This window comes from Lagenorhynchus albirostris, chromosome 12, assembly GCF_949774975.1.
Source record: "Lagenorhynchus albirostris chromosome 12, mLagAlb1.1, whole genome shotgun sequence".
In the NCBI taxonomy this organism is placed as follows: Eukaryota; Metazoa; Chordata; class Mammalia; order Artiodactyla; family Delphinidae; genus Lagenorhynchus; species Lagenorhynchus albirostris.
In genome coordinates this window covers 8,225,501-8,249,827 of record NC_083106.1, presented here as the reverse complement: position 1 = coordinate 8,249,827, position 24,327 = coordinate 8,225,501, and the positions used below count along the sequence as shown (strand labels likewise).

The window sequence follows — 24,327 nt, the reverse complement described above, 5'->3', positions numbered from 1 at the left end:
TTGGCAGGAAAATAGGCATGACAGTTTTTAGTTGAGGGTGAAAATTATGCTTTAAAATGTGGCTTCCTTATGTTGCATTTCCATATAAGCATAGAGATATATTAGTCCCTTGGACTGAATTTGCTATGATTTTCAAAGGCCCAGGGCATTATATATTTATAGATATAGCCAATTAAGGATGGAGACATTAAACATCACATAAATCCATGACTCAGCAACTTTTCCTCACAGTTTTAAATACTGTGAAAAATCTTTATCCGAATATATTAAGAACTTTCATAATTCCTACAAAAGTGAAATTATATTCCAAATATGGAATTTATCTGGCTTAATGCACAAATGCAGATAGCCCAGATTAATACAATGGAACTCTTAAAGGTGTCAGCAGCTCTTCAGAATCAGTTCCTAGGAATTGTCATTTTTTTCCCTGTGGTTTCTTGTCTTCTGCATACAGTCTGTCACAGTAAATTAGTAAATAAACACAATGAAGAAAAAACCCAAACACAAGGGTAAATATTTTTGGTAAATGTATGAAGACTGGCCTCCCGGGGTCCATGTATTTAGTTTGCTGTAAACGGAAGGTTGCTAGCTGACTGACTCCGTAGGCCCGTCTGGTAGCCTGATTGACTTGTCAGTTCGCCTTCTACTGTGTCTTTATGCTCCAGCTACTGACTTGGCGTGCATCGCTAGAGAATTAATTTTAGTAATGCACGTTCTAATTCATCCTGCCCATACAGTCTGTCTACTGGACACAGGACTGTTTTCAGTTTCCTCCTTCCAACCGTCTGCCAAATCATTTCAGAATACATTCTTTCATACGCCCCGGCTCTCAAACCGTTTGGAGCAAAGTCCCTCACCTATCCTGGAGAGACTACTTCTGCCCTAGTGGATGGTCTGCAGCCTGGGGAACGCTATCTTTTCAAAATCCGGGCCGCAAACAGGAGAGGAATGGGGCCTCATTCCAAAGCCTTCATTGTCGCTCTGCCAGCAAGTAAGTAGACATTGTGTGTTTGTGGCTCTCTTTTTCTCTCTCTTCATTACTGCTAATTGTGGTGTGTTACTTTGAATCATGCTCTTGGGTTTAGAACTGCTCTGTGGATGAATTTTGGGGTTAAGGTACCATATTGATGTCTGTAATATTTTTGTGGTCCCTTTAGAAATTGGTCTCCCCAAACGCTAAAATGTTATTGATGGCTAACAGCATTAATTACTATTATAATAGTAATTATGAATTATGTAGTAATTATGTGACTAATATATTCATTATGTGATTCATCTTATATCATTGTGTAATTTGGGGTTTACGATGACAGGGAAAGAACATTTTTAGAGGCAGAATGTGACATTTTTAGTTCATTTTAATGAATAAATGGCACATAAAATTTTTATAGTTTGTATGCCATTATTCTGGGGTGCAGCCTTACTCAGAAGAATTTCAGTTACCTTGTTTATCTGCTCAGTATCAAACCCCAGCAGGTTAACAAAAACCAAAGTTGGAGCGGGGTGTTTCTGGACTGTGTTTTCTTTCCTGCTTGTCTACATTTGCACCAGATATTGGGAGCTTTCTCCTTCATTATATGCTGTGAGGACCCACAGTATACTGCAATATTACACAGTTCTATCATTAAAAAAACCTGAAATAGATGAAGTTTGCTCTCTCTGGATCCCCCATTGCTATACAAGTCCTTCTCCCCTTACAGCATCCCTTCCCGCATTCCATCCTGCTCTCAATAAAGGGTAAATTATAGGGTACACATAATATAATGTTTTGCCTACCCCAGGGGTCTTTTTATTTTAGGCTTTATTGTGGGATTACAAATGTATCCATCATAAAAAGGATTTTAGGCAAGAAAAAAGCAAGTAAGGACATGTTATGCGGAATAGGGGACTCTTTGTAATGCCTCAAAAATTACAAATTTGTAGCTCGCCCCAGTCATTTGCAATTTATACACGACACGTCTCCGTATAGCTTTCAGTATAGATCATTCAACATTTTGTGCCAGGCTTGTGTGTATTTCTTGCCTACATTGTCAAGAATGGCTATAATGCACTTGTAATATCTTGACAGTTATATTAAGAAAGTCCTATATAAGATTTTGTGCTTACAAAATCAATGAATTACTTCCAAGTACTCATTTCAATTACTTCCAAGTACTCATCACAAGCCTGAAAAGCCCGGCTTCAAATAAGACGTGGCATACATAGCCTGATTCAGTTTATAGAAACTCAATACACATATTCTCTAGGACTATATTACTTACAGCAAAATAGAACTTTAAAAGAGATTTGCTGTAACTGGGAAAGCAAGTGTCAGGTCTAAAGGAGGAGAAGTCATCGATTATTATTACTAATTTTAAACACCTCCATACTGCCATCTTACTCATTTTCCGTTGCATATCTTTCATATTTCTTCTTTGACATCAAACTCTTTAAAATCTATTACAGCCCCTACCAGTGAGTCTGATGTTCAGCAGAAAGCAGACACGGAAGATCCTCACGAGCCTGAAAAGCCCGAGCCGTCCTCATCTTCGCCCAAAGCTCCAGCTTCCTCAAAACACACTCGTTTGCGTGTTTCTCCCCAAGGGAGAAACGTCAAGAACCTGCTTCTTGACTTGAAGAACAAAATATTGGCTAATGGTGGGCTGCCCAGGAAACCCCAGCTTCCCCCTCGGAAGAGTGAAGGGGTGGATCCTCAGTCGACAGAAATCACCGAGGAGGAAGTGCTGGATTCCCGAGGGCACCCGCCAACCTCGCCCTCGGAGACCCAAGGCCAGAAGCCCCAGCAGAGGCCACCAAGTAGACCTGTCCACCCGGTCCTCCCTGCGGGGCGGGCTCCGGGGAGAGCCCGAACGCCGGGGCTGCCCCGGAAGGACGGCGCGGACAAGCGTGGCTCGTCGCCCGCCTCTCACCCTCGCCCAGGGGCGCCCCCCTCCGCCTCTTCGGTCCCAGCCACACCCCCCGAGGGCCCCGCTCACCGCCCTTCCAGCTCTGATGACAATGACTCCGTGGACCAAGAGGAGGAAGGGCCAGCCGCAGGCTCCCCGCAGCCGCCTCCCCGGAGCGCAGCGCACGCCCGGCCCGCCCTGGCGCCCGGCCGGCACCCAGCCTGGGGCGCCCTGCGCGACGGAGGCTCCGCGAACCACGGCATAAAACCAGCCTTGCCCTCTCGGAGGGCGCCCCACTCTGAGGATGGGGAGGAAAATTCCAGGGCTTCAGGCCCACCCGCGAGACTGTCTCCATCCCACGGGGGGCCATCTCGGCTGCTGCCCACCCAACCACAGCCCGGGCCCCCGCTCTCCAGGGGCTGGAAGGATGGTCACGAGGCCCCAGCCGCCAAGTCCACCGCGCCGTTACGGGCTACCCAGCCCTCCTCGGCCTCCTCTCGTCTCTCCTCAAGGACACAGGCCTCTGAAGGCGCAGATGACTCGGACGGCGGCGGTGACGATGCTGAAGAGAAAGGGAAGCAGGCTGAAGCCACGGCCCCGACATTTCGGTCCCGGGCGCCTGTCTCTGGACATTTCAGTGCGCTCAGGAACAGGCCCTTCGCTGCCCCCGGCAGATATCCACACCGGCTTGGCGGCGGCCGAGGACCCCGGTTACGGCCCTCCAGCTCCCCGCCGTCCACCGTGGACCCCCGGGTTCACTCGAGGGTGAATTCTCACCCAGCTTCTGACCACAGGCGAGGCTTGGGCGGCCATGAAGACAGCGAAGAAGAGGCAGGGGACGAACAGCCGCTCCCGGCCACCGTGGCGAATGACCACGCGTCTTCCTCCTCCGGGCAGCTTGTCTCCCGGGGTGCGGACCACCTGAGAAGAGGCCCTCAGAGAGCGGCGAGCCCGCAGCGGAAGGAGCCCCTCGAAGAGAACCCCAAATCCGCGGGGACCTGGGCAGGGGCGCATCCTCAGGCCAAATCTCCGCCCTCTAAGGCGCAGGATGTTCAACAGAGCACCGACGCGGGCGTGGAGGGCGGCTCTTCCCAAACGCAGCTGTCTCCTGCGCCTCGCTCGCAGCACCACCGCGGGACCCGCGTGCCCCGAAGGATGGGTGCCGGGTCCGCCGCTCCGGAAAAGCAGCCTTCATCGGCCGTCTCCGCGTCCCAGCAGCAGCCCCGCGGCCCGCAGAGCAAGGAAGAAGGGCGTCCGCCTTCCAATCCCCAGGCCGGGCGTCCCCACCCCACGTCGCAGGAAAGCGCCTCCTTCTCAGACCCTTACTCGTCCAGAGGCAGGCAGTCCTCCCTCACGGCGAGCTCCCAGGGGGGGCTTCCCGCGTCTCCCCAGAATCAGAGCGAGGATTCCGACGACAGCTCAGAAGCGGAGACCAGGGGCATCCGGGCGCCCGCATACTCGGCGGCTGCCAAGGTCGCCGCCCCGTCCCTTCCCAAGCACCAACAGGTGGAGGCTCAGGCAAGAAGCGCCGGCGACAGTCACCTCCGCAGACCCTTAGGCAGGCCCGGCAGCCTCCACCCCCAAGCCCGCCCCAGGGTCCCCGGCAGAGCAGGGCCCCAGGCGGTGGGGAAGAAGGACGGTGCGTCCCAGGCCACGCCACCCAAAAGGGAGCCCCTGCCGTCAAAATCGCAGCAGTCGGTCTCGGCCGAGGAGGAAGATGAAGACATGATGTTTTTTAACGGAGGAAAGGACAAGGACCCACTGTCTTCCTCTGTTCCAAAGTGGCCCTCGTCCTTCATCCCCAGGGGCGGCAAGCACGTGGATGGGAACATCGCTAAGGGGGAGACAGAGCCTGCTATCGTGCTTGCGCCTCCCAGAGTGAGCTCCCCGCAGGACAAGAACGCCACCCCAGTGAAGCGTCCTCTTCCTCCACCTCCGGGCAGCTCCCCGAGAGCCACGCACCTCCCGCCCAGACACCCCCCTCGCAGCCCTGCCACCCCAAGTCCCACGGAGGCCCCCCCCTCCCCGCCGCGGTTCACCACGCGCGCCCCTGCCATCTACTCGTCCACCACCCCTATGCTCTCCTTGCGCCAGCGCATGATGAACTCAAGATTCCGGAACCCGTTCTCACGTCCGCCTGTGAGACCCCCTTCCAGACAAGGTAATTTGTTTTTAACTTAACGTTTTCTTTACGGTTCTCAGCAGGGTTCGTAGAAATTCCTTTTATTTTATCGAGCATCTGCTCTGTCCAAGCGTTGTGTCAGGAGCTTTGCAGATGTAACATGAGCGCATACTCATAACCATCGCCTGGGTTTGCATTACTTCTCCTGGTCTTCAGATGAGGAAACCAGTGCTTAGGGGTCTGAGTGGTTTGCTGGAGGCCAGACAGCTGTGAAGTGGCTGAGCTGCAATTCCATTCCCAAACACTAACTCCACAGCTCTCGGCCATTCCGCTATCCCATACTGCTTCTTTGAGTTCCTTAACATATGCTCTAAATCTGAAAATATGTCGTAGCCATGATGCCAAACTCAGGTTCCTGTGTTTTACGTTATTTTTACCTGTCCCTGTGCCAGGGCATATTAAGGAGTCCACAGGAAGGAGTACCTCCCTGTGTGGGCTGGATCGTGTGCTTGTTGTTCTGCATATAAAACCCTCAGCTGAAAATACCCCGGGACAAACTCAAATGTCTTGGGTGAAGATTGCTCAGACATTGCAATCAGTGAATGTTGCTTCAAACCTCCAGAAAAGGCATGTTGAAGATGAATGTCACACAGCGGAGTAGCAGGCCGATGTGTGACTTAGGTTGAGGACAGAATGTAGGCAGCTGTGAACTGGAGTCTACATGGACCCCAGGGCAGGACCTAAGGTATTTACCTGAAATCTGCATTCAGTTAACTGGTGCCTTACCCTCTCCTTGCATGGAATCAGGGCTTACTAGAACACTGTTGAATGAATGTATTAATATTTGTTAATCTGTGCAATATGTTGTTAATTTAGCCCAGCTTAAGGACATAGAACAGTACCCCATGTGGAGTTCAGTTTTCCATTAAAACGGACTCTTTTACACAAACCTAAGACCCTGACAATAGAAGTAAAACCCACATTCCCTTGTACATAGAAAAAACTCAATAAATTTTAATTTTTCGTTAACTATTTGAGCGAGAGAAATGTCTCTGACCTGCAGATAGCTGTCAGGAAGCCCAAGCACTTTATCTGGTGGGCCAGGCTGGAGCAGAATGCTCCCAGTGGAGGCCTCAACCAAACTGCAGCTGATCAGAAAGGGTGTGAGGTGAAGAGAGAGGGCAGGTGCCAGGAGCAGACAGACAGCAACTAAGGCCAGCCAACTGGGCCTGCCACTTCCTCTCTGAACAAATACTACCCAAGCAGCCCCACTGAAGTCGAGCTTTGAGTCAGCTCTGGGTTTATGCTCTGCAATTGATGAGCGGGACCCAAGTCAGCTAGAAATAGTGAGCGTGTTAAGTATACTCTGTGGAGGAGAGCAGGACAGCATCTCGTACACTTTAGAGAGAATTTTCCCCATCGTTCCGACTCTCCTTCCCTCTCCCTTCCAACTGGCTAAAATAAAGCTACAGCTACTAGCTTTAAGGTCTTAAGCCTTATCTGGAAAATTTACTTATGCTGAGCACACTTATTCCCCCAGTAATGTCAGAAAACTGTGACTTTACCATACTTTTCATAGGCATTCATATGTGTCATGTACAAGTCACAATTTAAGACTATCATTATCTAATATATTTGAGCTATTGGTTTAAAATTCTGTTTAGTGTTCCTGTTTGAAAAGATGTGTTACTAGATATAGTTTGGTATGAAGCCAACTTTCCAGGAATGTTGAATTTACCAGGTCCTGTTGTTGGATTTTTTTTTTGTTTCTGTTTTGTTTTTTGTTTTTTTTTTTTTTTTTTTGTATTGTGTAGGTTATAATGGAAGACCAAATGCAGAAGGGAGAGTACTTCCTGGTAGTAATGGAAAACCAAGTGGACAAAGAATTATCAATGGTCCTCAAGGAACAAAGTGGGTAGGGTAAACTTCTTTACACATACTGGTTATTTTCATGCTGTTGGGAAGAGAAAAATGGTGGGCATTGTATAATAAAAAACGAAGCGGTCTTTTTTTTTCTTCTCTAGTTTTAACCACTTGTGTGTCGATATACTTATACTATATTGTTTCTTCCAGTGCTCAGAAAAATCCCTGATTCTCCTGAGTAACGAGTTTGCTTTCTTCTCATAACTAATTAGGTCAGACATGGGCCTTTGTTCCCATTTGCTTTGATAGGTTAGGAAGGTCACACAAATGTTTGGGCCAAACAGTTACAGAAAACCTGAGGCCCAGCCTCTCAAATGAACTTCTGTTTTCCCACTCCTGCCTGATAGCTTTATTTTATTTCTTGTTATTGTTCGATTAAAGAGTATACATATTTTCTGTAAATTGTCTCAAATCCTTTGTAAAAGAAAGCAGGGTAAAAACAATTGAACAAGCCAAAAATCCCGGAATCAAATAGGCAGTTTTTAATCAGATCACCTTTTGAATCTTCCAACAATTTGACTAAAATAAAAAATAAGTATTAGTGCTTTATGTATGTTTAAGCTAAATGACTTTAACTTCCTGGGGTTAAGATAAATGTTTAGGAGTTTTTGGTGGGTTGGGGGTGACAGGCAGAACACCTTACAATGTTCAGAGTTTTAAAATATTTTTTCAGAGAGTCAAAAAATTATTTATAGTAGAATTCCCAGTCAAAACTTCCCATTTAAAACAATAAGGTTTAGGAAAACGTACTGAAGAACTTCGAAGAATTTTCAGTCACAGGTGACCTAAAGATCCATTTTATCATTTCTCAAAGGAACAGAAATTCATGGAAGGAAGGATGCATATTAAAGCGAAGCGTCATTGTAAACAATTTTGAATTGAAACAGTGTGGAGTAGATTTCAAAAGGAGGGTTTATATAAATAAGTTTTATTTTAATTACTGAGACAGCACCCAACAAAGTGGCCTGCTTGCAGGGGCTCCTCCAATGGCCTGATTGTGCAGAGTCATGGTTTTCAAACATTGGTGAGCATCGGAATCCCCGGGGGGCTTGTCAGTGCGGTCTGGGTAGGGCCAGGTAATTCTCATATCCGACAAGTTCCCAGGTGAGGCTGGGGCAGCTGGTCCAGGACCACACTTGGAGAACCAACAGTGTAGAGCATGAGTTGTTTCTTAACAGAGGTAATAATACCTTTTGTTCAAGTTTTATAATTCCTTAGAATATGAACATTTTGCATGCATACTGTATTAGGCAATTTAATTACAAATTAAATTGGTTTTGTTACAGCAACTTTGATTTTTAACACTCACAGCTAAATAGAAACATGTCATGTTCATGGCAAGAAGTTAAAACAATTCAGAAATATATGAAAAAGATAATACGCATCCCAAACCACTTCTTAGAAATAACCCCTGTTAACAGTTTGGGATATAATCTGTCCAGAATTTTCTCTCTGTACTTTTAAGTTTATATACACAAATGAATATATTTTAGTTTTGCAACATAATCAGTCCTATAATCTAAGTCTGCATCAGGATATGTCAATAAATATAGAATTTCCGAATCCTTTTCATGGGCTGCATAGTATTTCACTGGATGGATGGGCCATAATTTATTTAATCTCTTTCCTCTGTTGATGAACACTTAGGTTGTTTCCTACTTTTTACATACTACAACATATTAAATGGTAAAAGTATTTTGAACATCTTTTGAATATTTGAGAAACTTAAAACAATTTACATATTATATAGATAAGCAATTATAATATGAAATGTGACTGTTCCGTACTTTATTCTTATTAAACCTTATGAATGATGCTGACAAAATAATGTTTCCTATTCACATATGTTCATGCAGTTGGATTAAGGTGAACATTTTGAAATGTTCAATGTATCTTTTAATCTGTGTCATGGATATAGGTCGTGGATCTTGATCGTGGGTTAGTATTGAACGGAGAAGGAAGGCACCTCCAAGATTCACAAGGAAATCCCCTTCGAGTTAAACTAGGAGGAGATGGTCGAACCATTGTGGGTAAGTGAGAGTGTTTTTTAAGGAGCAAAAGTGTCCTGACTTAGCTGTAGAGTGACAACTTCTCTCTTTCTCCTCCTACTCATTTTTTTAAAATTTTTTTTATTTTTTGCGGTACGCGGGCCTCTCACTGTTGTGGCCTCTCCCGTTGCGGAGCACAGGCTCCGGACGCGCAGGCTCAGCGACCACAGCTCACGGGCCCAGCTGCTCCACGGCACGTGGGATCTTCCCGGACCGGGGCACGAACCCGTGTCCCCTGCATCGGCAGGCGGACTCCCAACCACTGTGCCACCAGGGAAGCCCCCTACTCATTTTTAATGGGGGCCCTTGAGCCATGTGGAAAGGAGGTGCCTCAGAAGGGGGCAGAACTTAGCTTCTTCCCTGATCCAACTGTCTTCTTACAGACTCTCCACCCTCTAGAAAAGGTGGCTCTTGACTTCATTCTTGGGATTGGGCAGCCGAGAGCAGGAGTCAGCAAAGCAGCTTCTGAAGCCGAACCCTGTCTGCTGCCTGTTGTTATACAGCCTGGGAGCTCAGAATAGTTTTTACATTTTTAAATGACTGCCAGAAAATCCTGGAATGATAACATTTGTGACATGTGAATCTTATGTTAAATTCACATTTCACTACCCATACGCAAAGTTTCAGTGGAGCATGGAAACATGCATTTGCTGGTGTACTGTCCGTGGCTTGTTTGCCCGGTAGTGGCAGAGTTGAGTAGTGGCGTCATAAAGCTTAAAATACTTACTCTCTGGCCCTTTACAGAATAAGTTTGCCACCTTACTGTCCACAGTAACACTGAAGTCTTTAGGGGTAGGAATGAAGAGGGGGAAAGAATTACTTTCCTTACTGGAGACTTCGAGTTATTGCAGGTAATGGGGCGTAACAATGAAATATTTATATATTTATATAAGCTAGTACAGAGTAATGGATAATATAAATAGCCTAGAAATTTCTGGATAGCAGCAGATACTGCTCCCTCACCTGATGTCCCTTTAATTATTTCTTTGCCTTTTACTGATGAAAATAGAAGCCTCTGAGAAGACATTTTCCACTTGCTTTTCCTGTGTCCTTTCACCTTGTTGCACAGATTTTGTTTGATTTTTGTTTCAGATCTGGGAGGGACCCCCGTGGTGAGCCCCGATGGCCTCCCCCTCTTCGGGCAGGGGCGATATGGCAAACCCTTGGCCAGTCCCCAGGATAAGCCCATTTTGAGCCTCGGAGGGAAGCCCCTGGTGGGCTTGGGGGTCGTCAAGACAACCACCAGTTCCTCCACCGCCAGCACGCGACCCCCGACCACCACGCCCCCTCAGCCCACCACGACCAGCACCACGCGCCCAGCGACCACCCGAACCACTACGCAGTCAACCACCACTACCACCGCCCCCGAGGCCGCCGCTCGCATCCCCACCTGCCGCCCCGGGACCCTGGAGCGACATGACGAGGATGGCAACCTCGTCGTGGGCTCAGATGGGATCCCGGAGTGCCACCCCGAGGAAGGTAACCGTCTTCGTTGTGCCGGTAACTCATGTGATGGCGCACTGCGTTGCCGACTAGGGCCGCAGAGACAGCGGGGCGGTGAGTGGGGTTGCACAGTGGAGAAGCAGCTGCAGGCGCTTATAGCTCACGGGGTTTACTGACCACGCTGTGTCACAACTAGGATGGCCAGACTGAGCAAACAAAAATACTGCGTGGGACGTGCTTATATGAAAGCTTTTCTACTATTCAAATCTAGGTGGGCATCCTCTGTTTTATCTGGCAACCTTTGTCACCACCCAAGTCAAAAATCTGGCTGAAACATGGGACATTGTTAGTTTGGACCAGTGTGCTTCCCAAAGTGTGTCCCACTGGATATTAGTAGATTAGTACTGGTTATAATAATAATTAAAATATAATAATAATTATTATTATATAGTAATTTTTTAAAAAAGGGTCTGTGATTACCTGTGTGATGTAAACAAGGTTAAAGGAATTTCTTCCTGTTGGACTCTAACTGTTGAATAGTCTCATTGTGAATTTTCAAGTAAAGTAGGATTTCCCAAGCATGTTTGATCAGCAGTCCCTTTGGAAAACGCTTATCCTTGCGTGGCAGCAGGGGCCGTCCACTGGCTAAGACTGAGCCCTTTCCCTGCTCTGGGACACCCAGCCAGGGCTGTCCTGCGCCCCTGCTGTGTCATCCTGTATTTGCCTCAGGCTCGAGAAGGCAAATTCACCCCCTTCCCTCGGGTTGAAATGAATTGCAATGCAGGCTGTAAAGCTTCTGTCTTTTTAAGCTAACGCAGAGTGAAGACCCTTCATTTCAGGAAATCACACTCATGCCCCGAACTCTTACATAGCATCATTGACCTGATAAACCCAATCAGTTTGAACATGAATGCTGTCTCCAAACTGGGAATTCTGTTTGAAGTTAGTCTTTCCATGGACAAGTTCTGAAGAAACAGGAACATTTGACATATCTGAAAAATTCACACCAAAGAACAAGGAACACACTGAAGAAGAGGACGATTGGGAAGAAAATTCTCACACTACCAGCTAACCCAGTGAGTACAAATTGGAATTTACCTTTGGGTTTCCGGTATGAAAATATTATGTATCTTCCTTACTTCTGCGTACATTGATGTGTTTCATTTTTTTAATTGAAGTATAATTAGAACAGATATTTGTTTAATAATTGGTTGTAAACAGAAGAGTGACTATTTTGGATTTGGTTCTAATTACTACTACTACTATTATTAATATTTTACATTTTCTTTTGTCTCCTCTGATGTAGGCTTTATTGCATGTTCTTTGCATTTGCATTTCCGTTGTATTTCGGGGCTTTTTAGTTGGCATGAAGGTCGATATTTTTCTTGGTATTTTTGTTTCTTCTTTTCTTTGCAGATCATGCTAGAGATGTGTATTTTTTACTTCACTCCTGTCCATTCGTCTGATAGCCTAGCCCAAGCCAAATTAGTGTCCAAGTGTTAATAATAATATATCTCTAAAAGCAACTAGACTCCAATAAAAATAAAAAAATAAAAAGAAATAAAAAAGAAATGCAATGGTAGTAAAAAAAAAAAAAAAAGTAACAATTCATCTCTAGACAGCATTTCGAAAATAAGTACAAAGTCTTGGAAAAGCAATTAAATTTGGGGAGAGCAACCTATCATTCTCAAACAATATCATCATGTACTATAATTTATGATTTTAAAAATACTTCTGTATGGCTTACCTTCCTTGTTTATTTCTGCTGCTCCACTAACAACTTTATTAAACATTTTCTTCCTAGTATCATTTCCAATCATAGTTGTTTTTATTAAAAAACATCTTTAATAATAGCTTTCTCGAGACAGAAATCACATACCATCAAGTTCTCCCTTTTAAAGTGTACAGTTTTTAGCAGATTCATAGAGCTGTGCAACAAGCAGCACTATCAAATTCCAGAACATCTTCATCACCCTCCAAAACAAACCCTAGACTCATTAGTAGTCACTCCCCATTCTCTGCTCCTCCCAGCTCCGGGAAACCACTCATCTACTTTCTGCCTCTATAGTTGCCTGTTCTGGACATTTCATGTAAATGGAATCATGTGAAATGTGTCCTTTTGTGTCTGGCTTCTTTCAATTAGCATAATTTGTTTTCAGGTTTCCTCCACATTGTAGAATATGTCTGTACTTCATTCCTTTTATTGCTGATTAATATTCCATTGTGTGGAGAGACCACATTTTGTCCCTTTATCAGTTGATGGACATTTGGGTTTTTAACACCTTTTGTCTATTATGACTAGTGCCGCTGTGAACATTCACGTACAGGTTTGTTTTTTTTTTTTGAATTCCTGGTTTTAATTCTCTTGTGTAGAGTTGCTGTGTCGAATGGTAACTCTCTGTTTAGCTTTTTGAGGAACGACCAAACTGTTTTCCATCGCAGCTGCACCATTTTTATTCCCACCAGTAATGTATGAGGTGTCCAGTTTCTCTCCATCTTCACCAACACCTGTTATTATCTGTCTTTTTCATTCACAGCGGGTGTGAAGTGGTACCTCATTGTGGTTTAGATTCCTAGTTCCCTAATAACTAATGATGTTGACATAGCTATTTTTTATACTTTCTGTGTATAGGTTCTGAAATTGAAAGTGAGCATGATTAAGTCTTGTGTCTAGATAAACCCTGATTTAGGGAATTCATTTGATAAATGTTTCTTTATCATTGTACAGTGATTTCATTATGAGAAAGCCCGTGTGGTAATTTGAAGAGGATGGAGTAGCTCTTGTTTTTGTTTTTCTGGCTTCATTCATAATTTTGAAAAATAATGTCAGCAAATGATCATTAATCATCTACTCCACATGGGTTGGGTTCTGTGGGAAACATAGAAGAGTCGGTGACGTAGCTGTGCCTCTGAAACCTCACAATCCAATGCACAATCTACCTGAAATTACAGTAGATAGAAACAGCTCCCTCTCATCAGGAAACCAAGTTGTTTACGGCAGAGCAAGATGGGATAAAGATCCGTTTCTGCAGGCCTGAGGCTTTGGTGTCTCATGTCTCCTTTGGTTCTCTCATCTCTGTTGTCAGGTCTCATCAGTTCCCACCGATTCTTCCTCCGTCACATTTCTTAGACTTCATACCTCCATTGCTAGGCTGACCCTTTTGGCCCAACACTCAAATGATTCCTCCTTACTGGGCTTCCTTACACCAGCCTCCGTGTGCCTCCTACCCAGATGTGCAGCTCGACACACATTCCTTGAATGTGACCCAGCCAAGCCCTGCGCTTGCCTCAGAAATAGAAAGCACGGTCCCCGTTTCCTCCACCACTGGAACGCAACTGTCAGGGCTAATCCTGGAGAGAGGTAGAGAGGAAGGGAGCATCTTAAGGGGGAATTGGCTTCTAAAGACGGCTTGTAATTAGAAAATCACAGTCAAAATTGTTCACGAAAACCCTCCGTATTATCTCTAAAGTACAGTAGAGTTTGCTATTTCTTAGTTGAACACGTTCCAGTGGCCTCGACCTGCAGAATCACATCCTGTAAATGGGACAGTGAGACTCAGGACAGATGCTGATGTCAGCGGAGCGACGGTCCCAACTCTCCCCTTCACACTTCACTCCCAGTACCACCTGTACCGTGTCTCCCTGCCTCTTGCTCTGCTCTCATGTTTGTGTTTTCTCTCCAGTACTTTTTTTGTTGTATTCGGTGTACAGGGGGCCCTCTGTACCGCGGGTTTCACATCCACGGATTCAACCAAACTTGGATTCCTTGTACTTCTCTATTTTATAAAAAGGACTCGAGCATCCACAGATTTTGGTATTCACAGGGGCTCCTGGACCAAGTCCCAGTGTACATCTAGGGACGACTGTAGTTCGGTTTATAATGCACACCCACAAGTGCTGGGGCTCCATGTGCTTACAACCAATGTTTATTTACCAAGCAAATTTTGGCCATGGCACTTTGCAACCTAGTAACCTGAAATTGCTGTTGTAGGGATGATGATTTAGAACCTGTGTTGTGATCCCTGAGAGAATACCTCCCCTTCCAAGAGTCCCCTCTTCAATCCCCATATAGCCGACCATTTGTCATTATCTTCCATTGGCAAAGTCCTAACATTTTGTTTCTAGCCCTCCAATTTTAAAATCATCTTTTCACGTCTCTTAGTCTCGGCTCCCTTGGTTAAATCCTGCCCCTCTTTCCCTTGAAAACACTGCTTTAAAATAGTGTTTTGGGAATAACCTTGTGTCATTAAATCATTCCAGTAATTTAAGCATTTGTTATAGAGGCCATATTGTTTGCATATTCCTGTAAGCATAGATGCATATTATATGCTTGTTTCCAGCGTATTGGTGTTCTTTCTCTCTCTTACACACACACACACACACACACACACACACACACACACACTTTTTTGCTTGCTATGATTTCTCTATTAAATAATAAACTCCTTGCAGTAGAGATAGCGTCCTCTGCTTCATCTCAGATTCCTCACGGTACCTAATTATGCAGCTTTGGATATCTACACCATACCCCAAGCCATAGGCATTCTCTGTTTTCTACTGAGAAGTCTTTTACCAGCGATCCTTGTTTTTCAGGTTCTGTTTCGACAGCAGATCTGATGGTATCGTGTGTGTCTGGAAATGTTACGAGCCAGCTGAACGTCTTCAACAATTTGTAACGTGACCTTGGGGCATGTTTTAGAAGACCATCAGTCATTGTGGAAAACAGTTCCCTCCTGCCACAGCTCACTCTCGAGACAGAAAATAGAAACAGAATAATTGAAAATTCACTTGAGCTGGAAATTGAAAATTCACTTGAGCTGGAAATTGAAAATTTCACTTGAGCTGGAATTGAAAATTCACTTGAAAATTCACTTCAAATTTAACCAAATAATTTGCAAATATCCTTGGGTTTCAAACGGCTGGAATTTACCTTCTCTCTAAACTTCTAATGAGAATCTCTTTTATAGTTTAAAAAAAATATCTCTGGAGCTAAGACCCGAACATTTTACGCTCATTTTTTTTCATGACTGTTTGGATAAACTACTCAAGAAAATAAACTTGAGTACCACATGGTTGGTGGCTGGCACCTACTTTTATACGAAGAGGTGGAAGCTTTTGATATTGATTCTGGGTTGGCTTATAAAACATCCAGTTTTATGTAGCTCCAAATGCTTCAAGATGGCATTCAGGTGGGGCAAATTCTGAGGGTCAGCTTTTCCCCCCAAATTGTAAAACTGTTTCATTACATCTGCAAGTTTCTTTTACTTGGAATCAAGATGGTGCTCTTTTAGAAAAATTATGCCTGACTTCATTTGGTCTTAAAACAAAAAAAGGAGCACTAAATCACTCAGTAGGATGTTTACTTTTGCCAGAAGACTTAACTGTCACTCATCTCAAGAAGTGATCCAAGTTCGCAGGCATCGTGTCTGTGGCCTGGTGCTGGACCAGAGCGTTTCAGCTCCTCAAGGAATTGTATTTAGTATCAGGAGTCCATGAAAGAAACCCTATAGTTTCCCCTTTTCTCGTTCACTCCGGGAGGCAAACATTGTACAGTTTATTCATTTTGACCTGAGCAAGAATAATAATGAAAGGAAATGAACCTGAGCTGATAATGAGGTGAAACAAGACTACATTCTTGAAAGTTAAATGGACACAGGGAGGAAGATGGTTTCTGGGACACAACAGCCAGGTAACTCCAAACGTTAGGTGGTGTCACCCTGAAAACTGTCTAATTGAAACCAGCCCAGAAGTCATTCCTCTTGGATCCAGACATATTGACATTGGAATGACCTAAAAAAACATCGCGTCTAATCGTTTTTCTCGAAATGCCCATCCTGAAAGGCAGATCATTTACAACTTCTCTTTGTTGACTTTCGTTGGCCCTGTCAGAACATCCCCAGCCTCACCACCTCCATGGTGAGGCAGGTGGGGGGGGGCGTGTCACGGGCCTCAGGTGTATGCGGGGCTTTTCATCGCAGAGGGGCCAGACAGGCGAGGCAAGGTTGCCACTGTCCTCGGCTGGTGGAGTTTGTTTCGGCAGCATCGCACTCCTGAAGTTATTCAAAGTAGGCTCAGACAAGGCTAGTAGAATGATTACATTGGTGTATCTCTCAGGAATGATCAGTGATTTCCTAGCAAGAAAACCATTCAAAATCGGTGCCTGTAATATTTTGAGTGAAGGGCGTCGGTATACTTTCTAGTTCAATTCCCCTTTCATTATGCTGCGGAATGACGATTCTGATAAAGTGCCTTAAGGTTTACAAGCAAAAGATCGGTTAGTCCAACTTTTAAACAGTGGCGGCAGTGACGAAGTATAAAGAACGTAGTCTTTGGAGCCGAGGGCTTCAAGTCCAAGTCTGTTTCAGCGCTTTATCCCTTACCAGCTGTGTGGCTCCAGGCATGGTATAAATCCTTGGTGTCCTTGGATGAGAAGTGGGTGTAATGAACCCCATTTATCTTATGTGAGGATTCACTCGAACAATATATATGTGAAGTGCCTGATGCCCAGAAGGCAAATGATAAATCCTCGTTCCTGCTTGCCGTCCCCTCACACCCCCTCTGCCTTTTCAGTGTGCCTTGAATTGAGAGTTCCGTATAATTGCTGTGGCTTCAGGTCAAAAGGAAGGAAGGAATTCCTCTGAATTTTTAAGGTGCCTCAAGATCTTACCGGCTACAAAGAAACGGTCTCCTTTTTGCAGCTGCGTTTTCCTCCCACAGGTCGAGAAGTAATATATTGATCTCCTCCCACCTTCTCAAAAAAGCTTCTGCTGAAAGGACCCAGATGGTGGACGCAAAAAATGTGGTTTTTGCTTTCACTCACCTTTCTTAACCAAGTTGTCATCCATGCTCGTGATATCAGTTCAGTCATTAATAATAGTCATTTTAACAATGGTTCTTATAATTAGGGCTTTCTGGAAGACATCAAAAAATCACATATAAAAGTCTATTAATTGCATTTAGAGGATAATTTTGTAGTCATAATAGATCTCATGGTTTTGTAAATAAAGCCCTACCCGTTTGTAAAGGAGTTTGTAGTCATTGGAATATTATTTCCAAACTTCATATGCAAGTTAAGAAGTCTAATCAGTACAGATTTATCTGCTGAGTCGGTGAGAGAGGCTGGGAGCTTAGAGGGGCAGTGAAGCCAGATTGGGAAAGAGGAGAGGCAGGAGGTCACCCTGCTTCTGGAACATGTGAGTGGCAGGATCCAGGGGTTGGAGAGAATGAGGGTGCCATGAACAAAGGAGCTCCCGGAAGAAGGAGTTTTGTCCCCATCCTGGGTACCAGCTGCCACTCTCTGCTCTCCCAGAATGCCTGTTCTCAGGCCTGCAACATCCTGGGCCAGGGGGAGCCTGGGCGCCGCAGAGGTGGGAGGAAGGTCAGGAACAGCCCCTTGAGCTGGTCGGGGATGCTGGGGAGGCATCTTTGTTTCGATCCTTGAGGGCGCCCCAGGGCCCTTTTCTGAGTACAAAGGAGAGAAAATCTGGGTTCCAGCTCCCTTCCTTCTGAGGAAGCTGAGGAGCCCCTGGCAGGGGGCGCTTACTCCCCTGGAACCATCATGAGGCTGGATCACTGTGTCCTCGGCGTGATGCTGAGAAGAAACCCTGGGGCGTTTGCTGACCCTTCCCCTCTCCTCCTTCACTAGATGAGTTCTCAGGATTGGAGACCGACACGGCAGTGCCCACGGAAGAGGCGTACGTGATCTATGATGAAGGTACTAATGTTTTTAAACACATTATTTGCATACTTTTCTGATGGGAGAATCTTATTTTAATGACTAAGTGGATGACTTCAATTTCCGTTTCCTTCGGAACGCAGGGGTGGGTGGCAATGCTTAGGGAAGGGTGGTTATACCGTCCCCCTCCAAGCTACCCCCCAATACAGGTTAACCTAAAGGAAAACAGTGTTCTTGATACACAGATGCAGCTTGCAGACCAGTTCCCTGAGCCCCGCTTTCCCTCCCTCTCAGCCCCTCCTTCCTCTAGAGATCCTGGAGCTGCTTCATTCTGAGCCTTCCTGTCCCCCATCCACACCGTTAGTAAAATGACTTGGTTTAACCAGGTCTCGGCCTCCAGCCTTGACTCTTCCCATTCTCATTCTTTCCTTCCTCTCCTTTTCTAATTACATAAAAAAGTGCAGTGCTCTAGATGTGCTGATTCTTTTTTTTTTTTAATCATAGCATGTTTTCACGTCAAGGTAAGTTTCTAAGGTAAAGAATACACACGCCTTGCATGGCACCTGGAACACTCACTCCATCAATGGTAACTAATCCTGTCATTGTACTTAGGACCCTGCGATGGTTCTGTGTGTTTTGTAAGTTGCCTCCGAAATTGAAGGAATCCACGTGGAAATCTTGTCCCCACCCCAGTGCTGGCCTTTGACACTCGGGATGTCTGTCCCCATTTTTGTGCTCTGCCTGCCTGCTGCTGTCTGTAGTTCCAAGGCTCTTAAATCACGAATGTGGGAATAATGTCACCTTTGATGCCATCACGATCGTTCCATGTAGTGGTTTAATCCCCCAGTTTTCAAAAAAAAAAAAAATGGACTTAAAAGAAAAACAGCAGATGTGAGAAAGCAAAGGAAGCTTTCTTAGCATCTTTGAAAATAGCACCTTTCTTATGGTTTGGAGCTGTTGAAAGGGAGCAGAGTTTTCTTTTTTGTTAACGGATTAGTTCTCTGAATAGGATTAATCCTACACCCCTCCCCAGAGAAAAGCCCATACACAGAAGATAAATTTTTTAAAAAATCAAGTTTCTTTTCTCATGTGAATTTTTTATGGCTTTAAAAGGGAAAATTATTTAGGCAGAGAATGGTCTTGGACCAGTAACAGGAGCCTGCAAAACGGGGTGAATTCTAAGTTTCTGTCCAGCTTTGATTCTAAAAATCTCATTTTTCTGGTCATCGTGTTTCTTTTCTTCCTTCCTTTCTTTCACCAGGAGCTGCTTTTCCGAGAGGACTGAAGTGGGAGGAGATACCGTTTTGTTAGCATCACATTCCGTTCAGGCATAGCGTTTATTCCACGGAGCGGTGGGGTGCGTGCGCGCACGTGCTTCCGTGTAGAGATCAATCTTAAGAAGGTCTCTTTTGATGGTACACGGTGCCCCTTTTCTGGAAGTGCCCAATTACAAAACCATCGCATCGTTTCAGATTATGAAGCTGAGACCTCAAGGCTGCCGGCCACCACCAAGCCCTCCACCCCTGCTGCCACTCCTGCTGTCATCCCCCCGGAAGGCTCCATCAGTTCCTACCCTGAAGAAGAGTTCGATCTGGCTGGAAAGAAGCGATTTGTTGGTAAATAGAACTTCCTGAATCAGAGAGCCGTGGGTTTTAACTTTCGTTCCTTGAAGAAGAGCACAGCTAATCCCTTGGACTGGCCAAGGCAGCGCACTTGCAGCGGTGGCTTATCTTCCCGGACGAATTTTCCATTTGGGCTGATTCAGCGAGTCATTCCTGTTTAGATGCACATGAGCTTGCTTTCTGCAGAAGTCGGGAGGGGGGATGAATGCAGGAGAACGTTTGGGATCCGACAGAATAGAGTTTAGAGAGGCTGCCTTGTGTGGACGAAGAGGAGGGAACACTTTCGATAATCACCAGTCCAGGGAATAGGAGTATTTTTACTGTAGTCAACTTTTCTGAGATGAGACTTCCACTAGGCCTTGCCTGCACTTCATTAACTTCTTCCTAAAAGATGAGCGGTTTACTGAATTGAGCTACTTAGAGTTTCAAAGAGCTGAAGCTGTTTTCCTTCAGTTTTTTTTTAAATTAATTTATTTATTGTTGGCTGCGTTGGGTCTTCGTGGCAGCGCGCGGGCTTTCTCTGGTTGTGGTGCGCGGGCTTCTCATTGCGGTGGCTTCTCTTGTTGCGGAGCGTGGGCTCTAGGCGCGGGCTTCAGTATTGCGGCTCACGGGCTCAGTAGTTGTGGCTCACGGGCTGTAGAGAGCAGGCTCAGTAGTTGTGGTGCACGGGCTTAGTTGCTCCGCGGCATGTGGGATCTTCCCGGACCAGGGCTCGAACCCGTGTCCCCTGCGTATGCAGGCGGATTCTTAACTAGTGGTCACCAGGGAAGCCCATTCCTTCAGTTTTTTCTTCCACTCTTTTTTACATTCTTTTCCCATATAGGTCATTACAGAGTATTGACTAGAGCTCCCTGTGCTATTCAACAGGTTCTTATTATCTTTTCTCTGTATAGTACTGTGTTTGTCAATCCCAATCTTCCAATTTATCCCTCCCTCTTCTTTCCCCCCAGTAACCACAATTTTGTTTTCTGCATCTGAGACTCAACTTCTGTTTTGTAAATAGGTTCGTTTGCCCTTCAGTTTATTTCCTATAGTTTTTGTTAGCCTCAAGGACTTGCGACCTAGAAATTGATTCTATTCTTCTTTCTCAATTATTAAAACAATTTCAGGAGGATATTTTGTTTCACTAAACTGTGTTTCATTCCCTTTGGGAGTCTTCTTTTCCCATGCCCTTAATGAACTTTGCTAACAAGACAGATTAACATATTACTAAGTGGAAAAACAATAAGTTATTACTGAGTGGAGACAGGCAACAGCTTAAACTAATATCACACTTTTCTGTTTCCAAAACAATGTTCTGCCATCAGCAGAGAACAACTCTTGCCAGCCAAGATGTAGTATTGAGTGTCTGAACCACACGTACTTGAAGAATAAGAATCTTTGTGTGTGTGTGTGTGTGTGTGTGTGTGTGTTATCTGTTTGAAGTGCTTTCTTTTTTTCTTTTTTTGAATTTTAAGAATCTTAATTAGAAGGAGGAGTCCTGAGACAAATGGTAATGCTGGGCCATGGCACGCAGAAGCCTGGCTGAATCCCCCGAATGTGCTGACTTTTCTCTCTGTGGTTCCGTGACAGAAATAGAAATGCTTTCAGTGCTATTATTAACTGCTCCAAAGAACTCCTAAAAGCCTGAAAGGCTTACTATTGTCTGGCTATTTTCATATGCCTATAACTCTATAAAGCGTAGTAGGCGGCTCCCCCAAACTTCCTGATGAGATCATGAACAAGCTCGAAAGGCCTAATTTTATACAGAGTATTGGAATATAGGGGATCTAAAAATTGCTTTCAGTCCTCACAGCCACTGAGAATGAGAACCTGTACGAAAAGATGCAATGGAACGTTTAGAAAGTTCTAGAAATTGTTACTTGGGAGCACTTGGGGGTCTTGAATGTATCAAGCTCAAATCCAATTCCTTGGATTTTCTAACTTCTAGAGCATATGTAATAAGAAGAGCTGTGGACTAGAGGGAAAAGCTTCTGTTTGCCCGCTGCTCTGGGGGCCTCTGTCAGCATCCGTAGGCTCGGCTGGAGTGTGGGTTATCAGTTCTTGTCCTGCCTTAATTCTGGGGCCCGTGTATCTACTGAGATCACGTGTATAGAGAAAGCTTGAGCCTATCCATAAATGTGAGGTAGCTATCATCGTCCTGAGTGGTAATGTTGTAGAAGGGTATTCAGGCCTGGCCTGTGCAGACATTGCAGGTAGTTTTGTGAGTCCCTGAAGTCCCAGGGAAGGCCACCCAGAACTGAGGCTAAGGCTGTGTATCTTGATCAGTGTATGGTTTTTTCTGGTCCCAAGACAGCCTAGGGAATGAACTGAGGTTGAGAGAACTCTAAGTCGGGCTGATTCACATCCTTCTAAGTTTTGGGGCGTAGGAATGGCAGAATGCTGCAGGCTTATGTTATACTAGATTGTAGCTCAGAGATGTTTCAAAACCACCGAGGTCATAATCATTGACGCTGATGGGGCGATAAGCTCTTTTGACACCATGATGTTAAAAGATAATAATCATTGACGTTGATGGGGCGATAAGCTCTTTTGACACCATGATGTTGAAAGATATAAATATATAGATCCATACAAGAGAGCTAGGGATGCGCGTCTGAGTTTGGCATCAGGGCTGATGACCCTGGATGCTTAGTAGGAAGAGACTGAATCAGGGGGTCTACTCCGTGGAGCAGACATCATGTTTCTGCCTCCAGAGAAAGCCTTCAGCAATCCGACTGGGCATCTTCGTTCTTTTCCAGCTCCTTACGTGACGTACCTAAATAAAGACCCGTCTGCCCCGTGCTCCCTGACTGACGCTCTGGATCACTTCCAAGTGGACAGCCTGGATGAAATCATTCCAAACGACCTGAAGAAGAGTGACCTGCCTCCTCAGCATGCCCCCCGCAACATCACTGTGGTCGCCGTGGAAGGCTGCCACTCATTTGTCATTGTGGACTGGGACAAATCCGCCCCGGGAGATATGATAACAGGTGTGTCCAAGGCAGATGCTCAGAGTTCCTGCCAACCAGCAGGTGGGAAATACAGACAATATGGGATGGATGGATGATGGATGAGTGGATAGATGGAAAATGGATGGATGGATGGATGGGTACATGAACGGATGGATTGGATAAATGAATGATGGATGGATGTGAGGATGGATGGACTGGATAAATGAACGATGGATGGATGTGAGGATGGATGGGTAGGTTAAATGGATGGACAGATGCATGAACTGGAGGATGAATTGGATGGATGAACGCAGATGTCTTCTTTTAAAAGGATGAAATAGAGGCAGTGTGGGAAGCCTGTGGGGTAGTATGAAGAGCACTAGATGAAAGTCAGAAGTCCTGAATCCTAGTCCCAAATTGGCTTTTATGACTTTGAGCTACCTACCTCATCTCTCTGGACCTTGCTTTCCTCCTATGCAAAATGTCGTTACATCTCTTATACTCTGTAATCCTGCAAATAGCCAGGGAGTCCACAGAGCCACACGTAAGATGAGATCCCACAGCATGGGTGATGAAAGAGCTCCTACTGTGTGCTACCCGGAGTCACAGTCAACCCTGGGGTCGTGACAGCCTCTTCCCTTCTTTCCATGTCTGCTGGGTGCTTCCAAACCAGTCTCCGTGTCCCTGAATTCCTTAGATGGGCCCCAGATGTGATGGCAAAGTGCCCAGGGATCTTCCTCCTCCTAGGTCTTGGCCTGTGAGATGTTCATGAGTTCATTTGATTCTGCCAAGGATATATTTGAGGATAAATTTGTTGAGATAAGTTCCTACAGTAAAGAATTAATGTTGTTTTGAATAGACCCTTCTTTTGCAAATGATTCTTTTTGGGTCAGTTAGTTATATAAGAGGAAGGAACATATGTGTGTGTGTGTGACTCGGGACTGGGGATGGTGCCGTTAAGTCAGAGTTTGACATATTATCTGTCACTATTATGTTAGCGTGGTTCATCGAATTCAAAATTTTTAGTGCTTTTGCTTTATGTCCCCAACATTATCTCTTAAAATGATAAGAAAATATCCAAGCACATCCAAAGAGCAACTTTTCTAATGGAGTTTGCACAGCAGCCCAAAGACCAGGATAAGGAACACAGGAAAGAGTGCCTGGGTATTGTGCCGGGTAAGGCGGAAGGGCCAGGGGAGAGCGAGGGTACAGATCGAGGGGGCGGAGTCTTGGTCTAACTGTAAGTGACGGTCGCCCCCAGCCCGTGAGCTGCATGGGCTGCAGAGGCCAGCTTCTGTGAAGTCCAGCATGTTCCTAATAGAAAACGAATAAATCAACGGAAGGAGGAAAGCTTGTAGTCAAAGCAGCCAGAAAATCCTTTTATTAACTGAATATGATTTTATGAATGGCAATTTTGAAAAGCAAGCAAGTAAGCATACAGAAAGAAAATAATGGAAAACCTTAGCTTAAGCTATTTAGCTTTTGATCTCTTGCATAACAGATGTTACTTAGAATAAATATACCACTGTGCCCTGAGCCACGGGGCTTCTGAAAAACAGAAGGATGGATACAGGATGAGAGTGCCAGCCACCTTAGACTTAGACATGCCTCAAGGGCTGCCGCGTGAGGAGCCTTCAGAGAACTCCCGGTAAATGTCACCGGGCTTAACTCCGAAG

The 24,327-nt window shown here is 45.2% G+C and overlaps 1 protein-coding gene across 1 annotated transcript in view; it reads left to right on the top strand.

Annotated features, from left to right (window-relative positions):
- Nucleotides 1–24,327, top strand: part of FNDC1 (fibronectin type III domain containing 1) — a 97,398-nt gene that overhangs the window by 56,544 nt on the left and 16,527 nt on the right. Inside the window, exons 10-17 of the mRNA XM_060168139.1 lie at nt 803–991; nt 2,446–5,046; nt 6,822–6,922; nt 8,849–8,960; nt 10,071–10,457; nt 18,067–18,135; nt 19,569–19,712; nt 22,460–22,690. Of these exons, the coding sequence (XP_060024122.1) occupies nt 803–991; nt 2,446–5,046; nt 6,822–6,922; nt 8,849–8,960; nt 10,071–10,457; nt 18,067–18,135; nt 19,569–19,712; nt 22,460–22,690 (3,834 nt within the window). The remainder of the gene's footprint in view (nt 1–802; nt 992–2,445; nt 5,047–6,821; nt 6,923–8,848; nt 8,961–10,070; nt 10,458–18,066; nt 18,136–19,568; nt 19,713–22,459; nt 22,691–24,327) is intronic.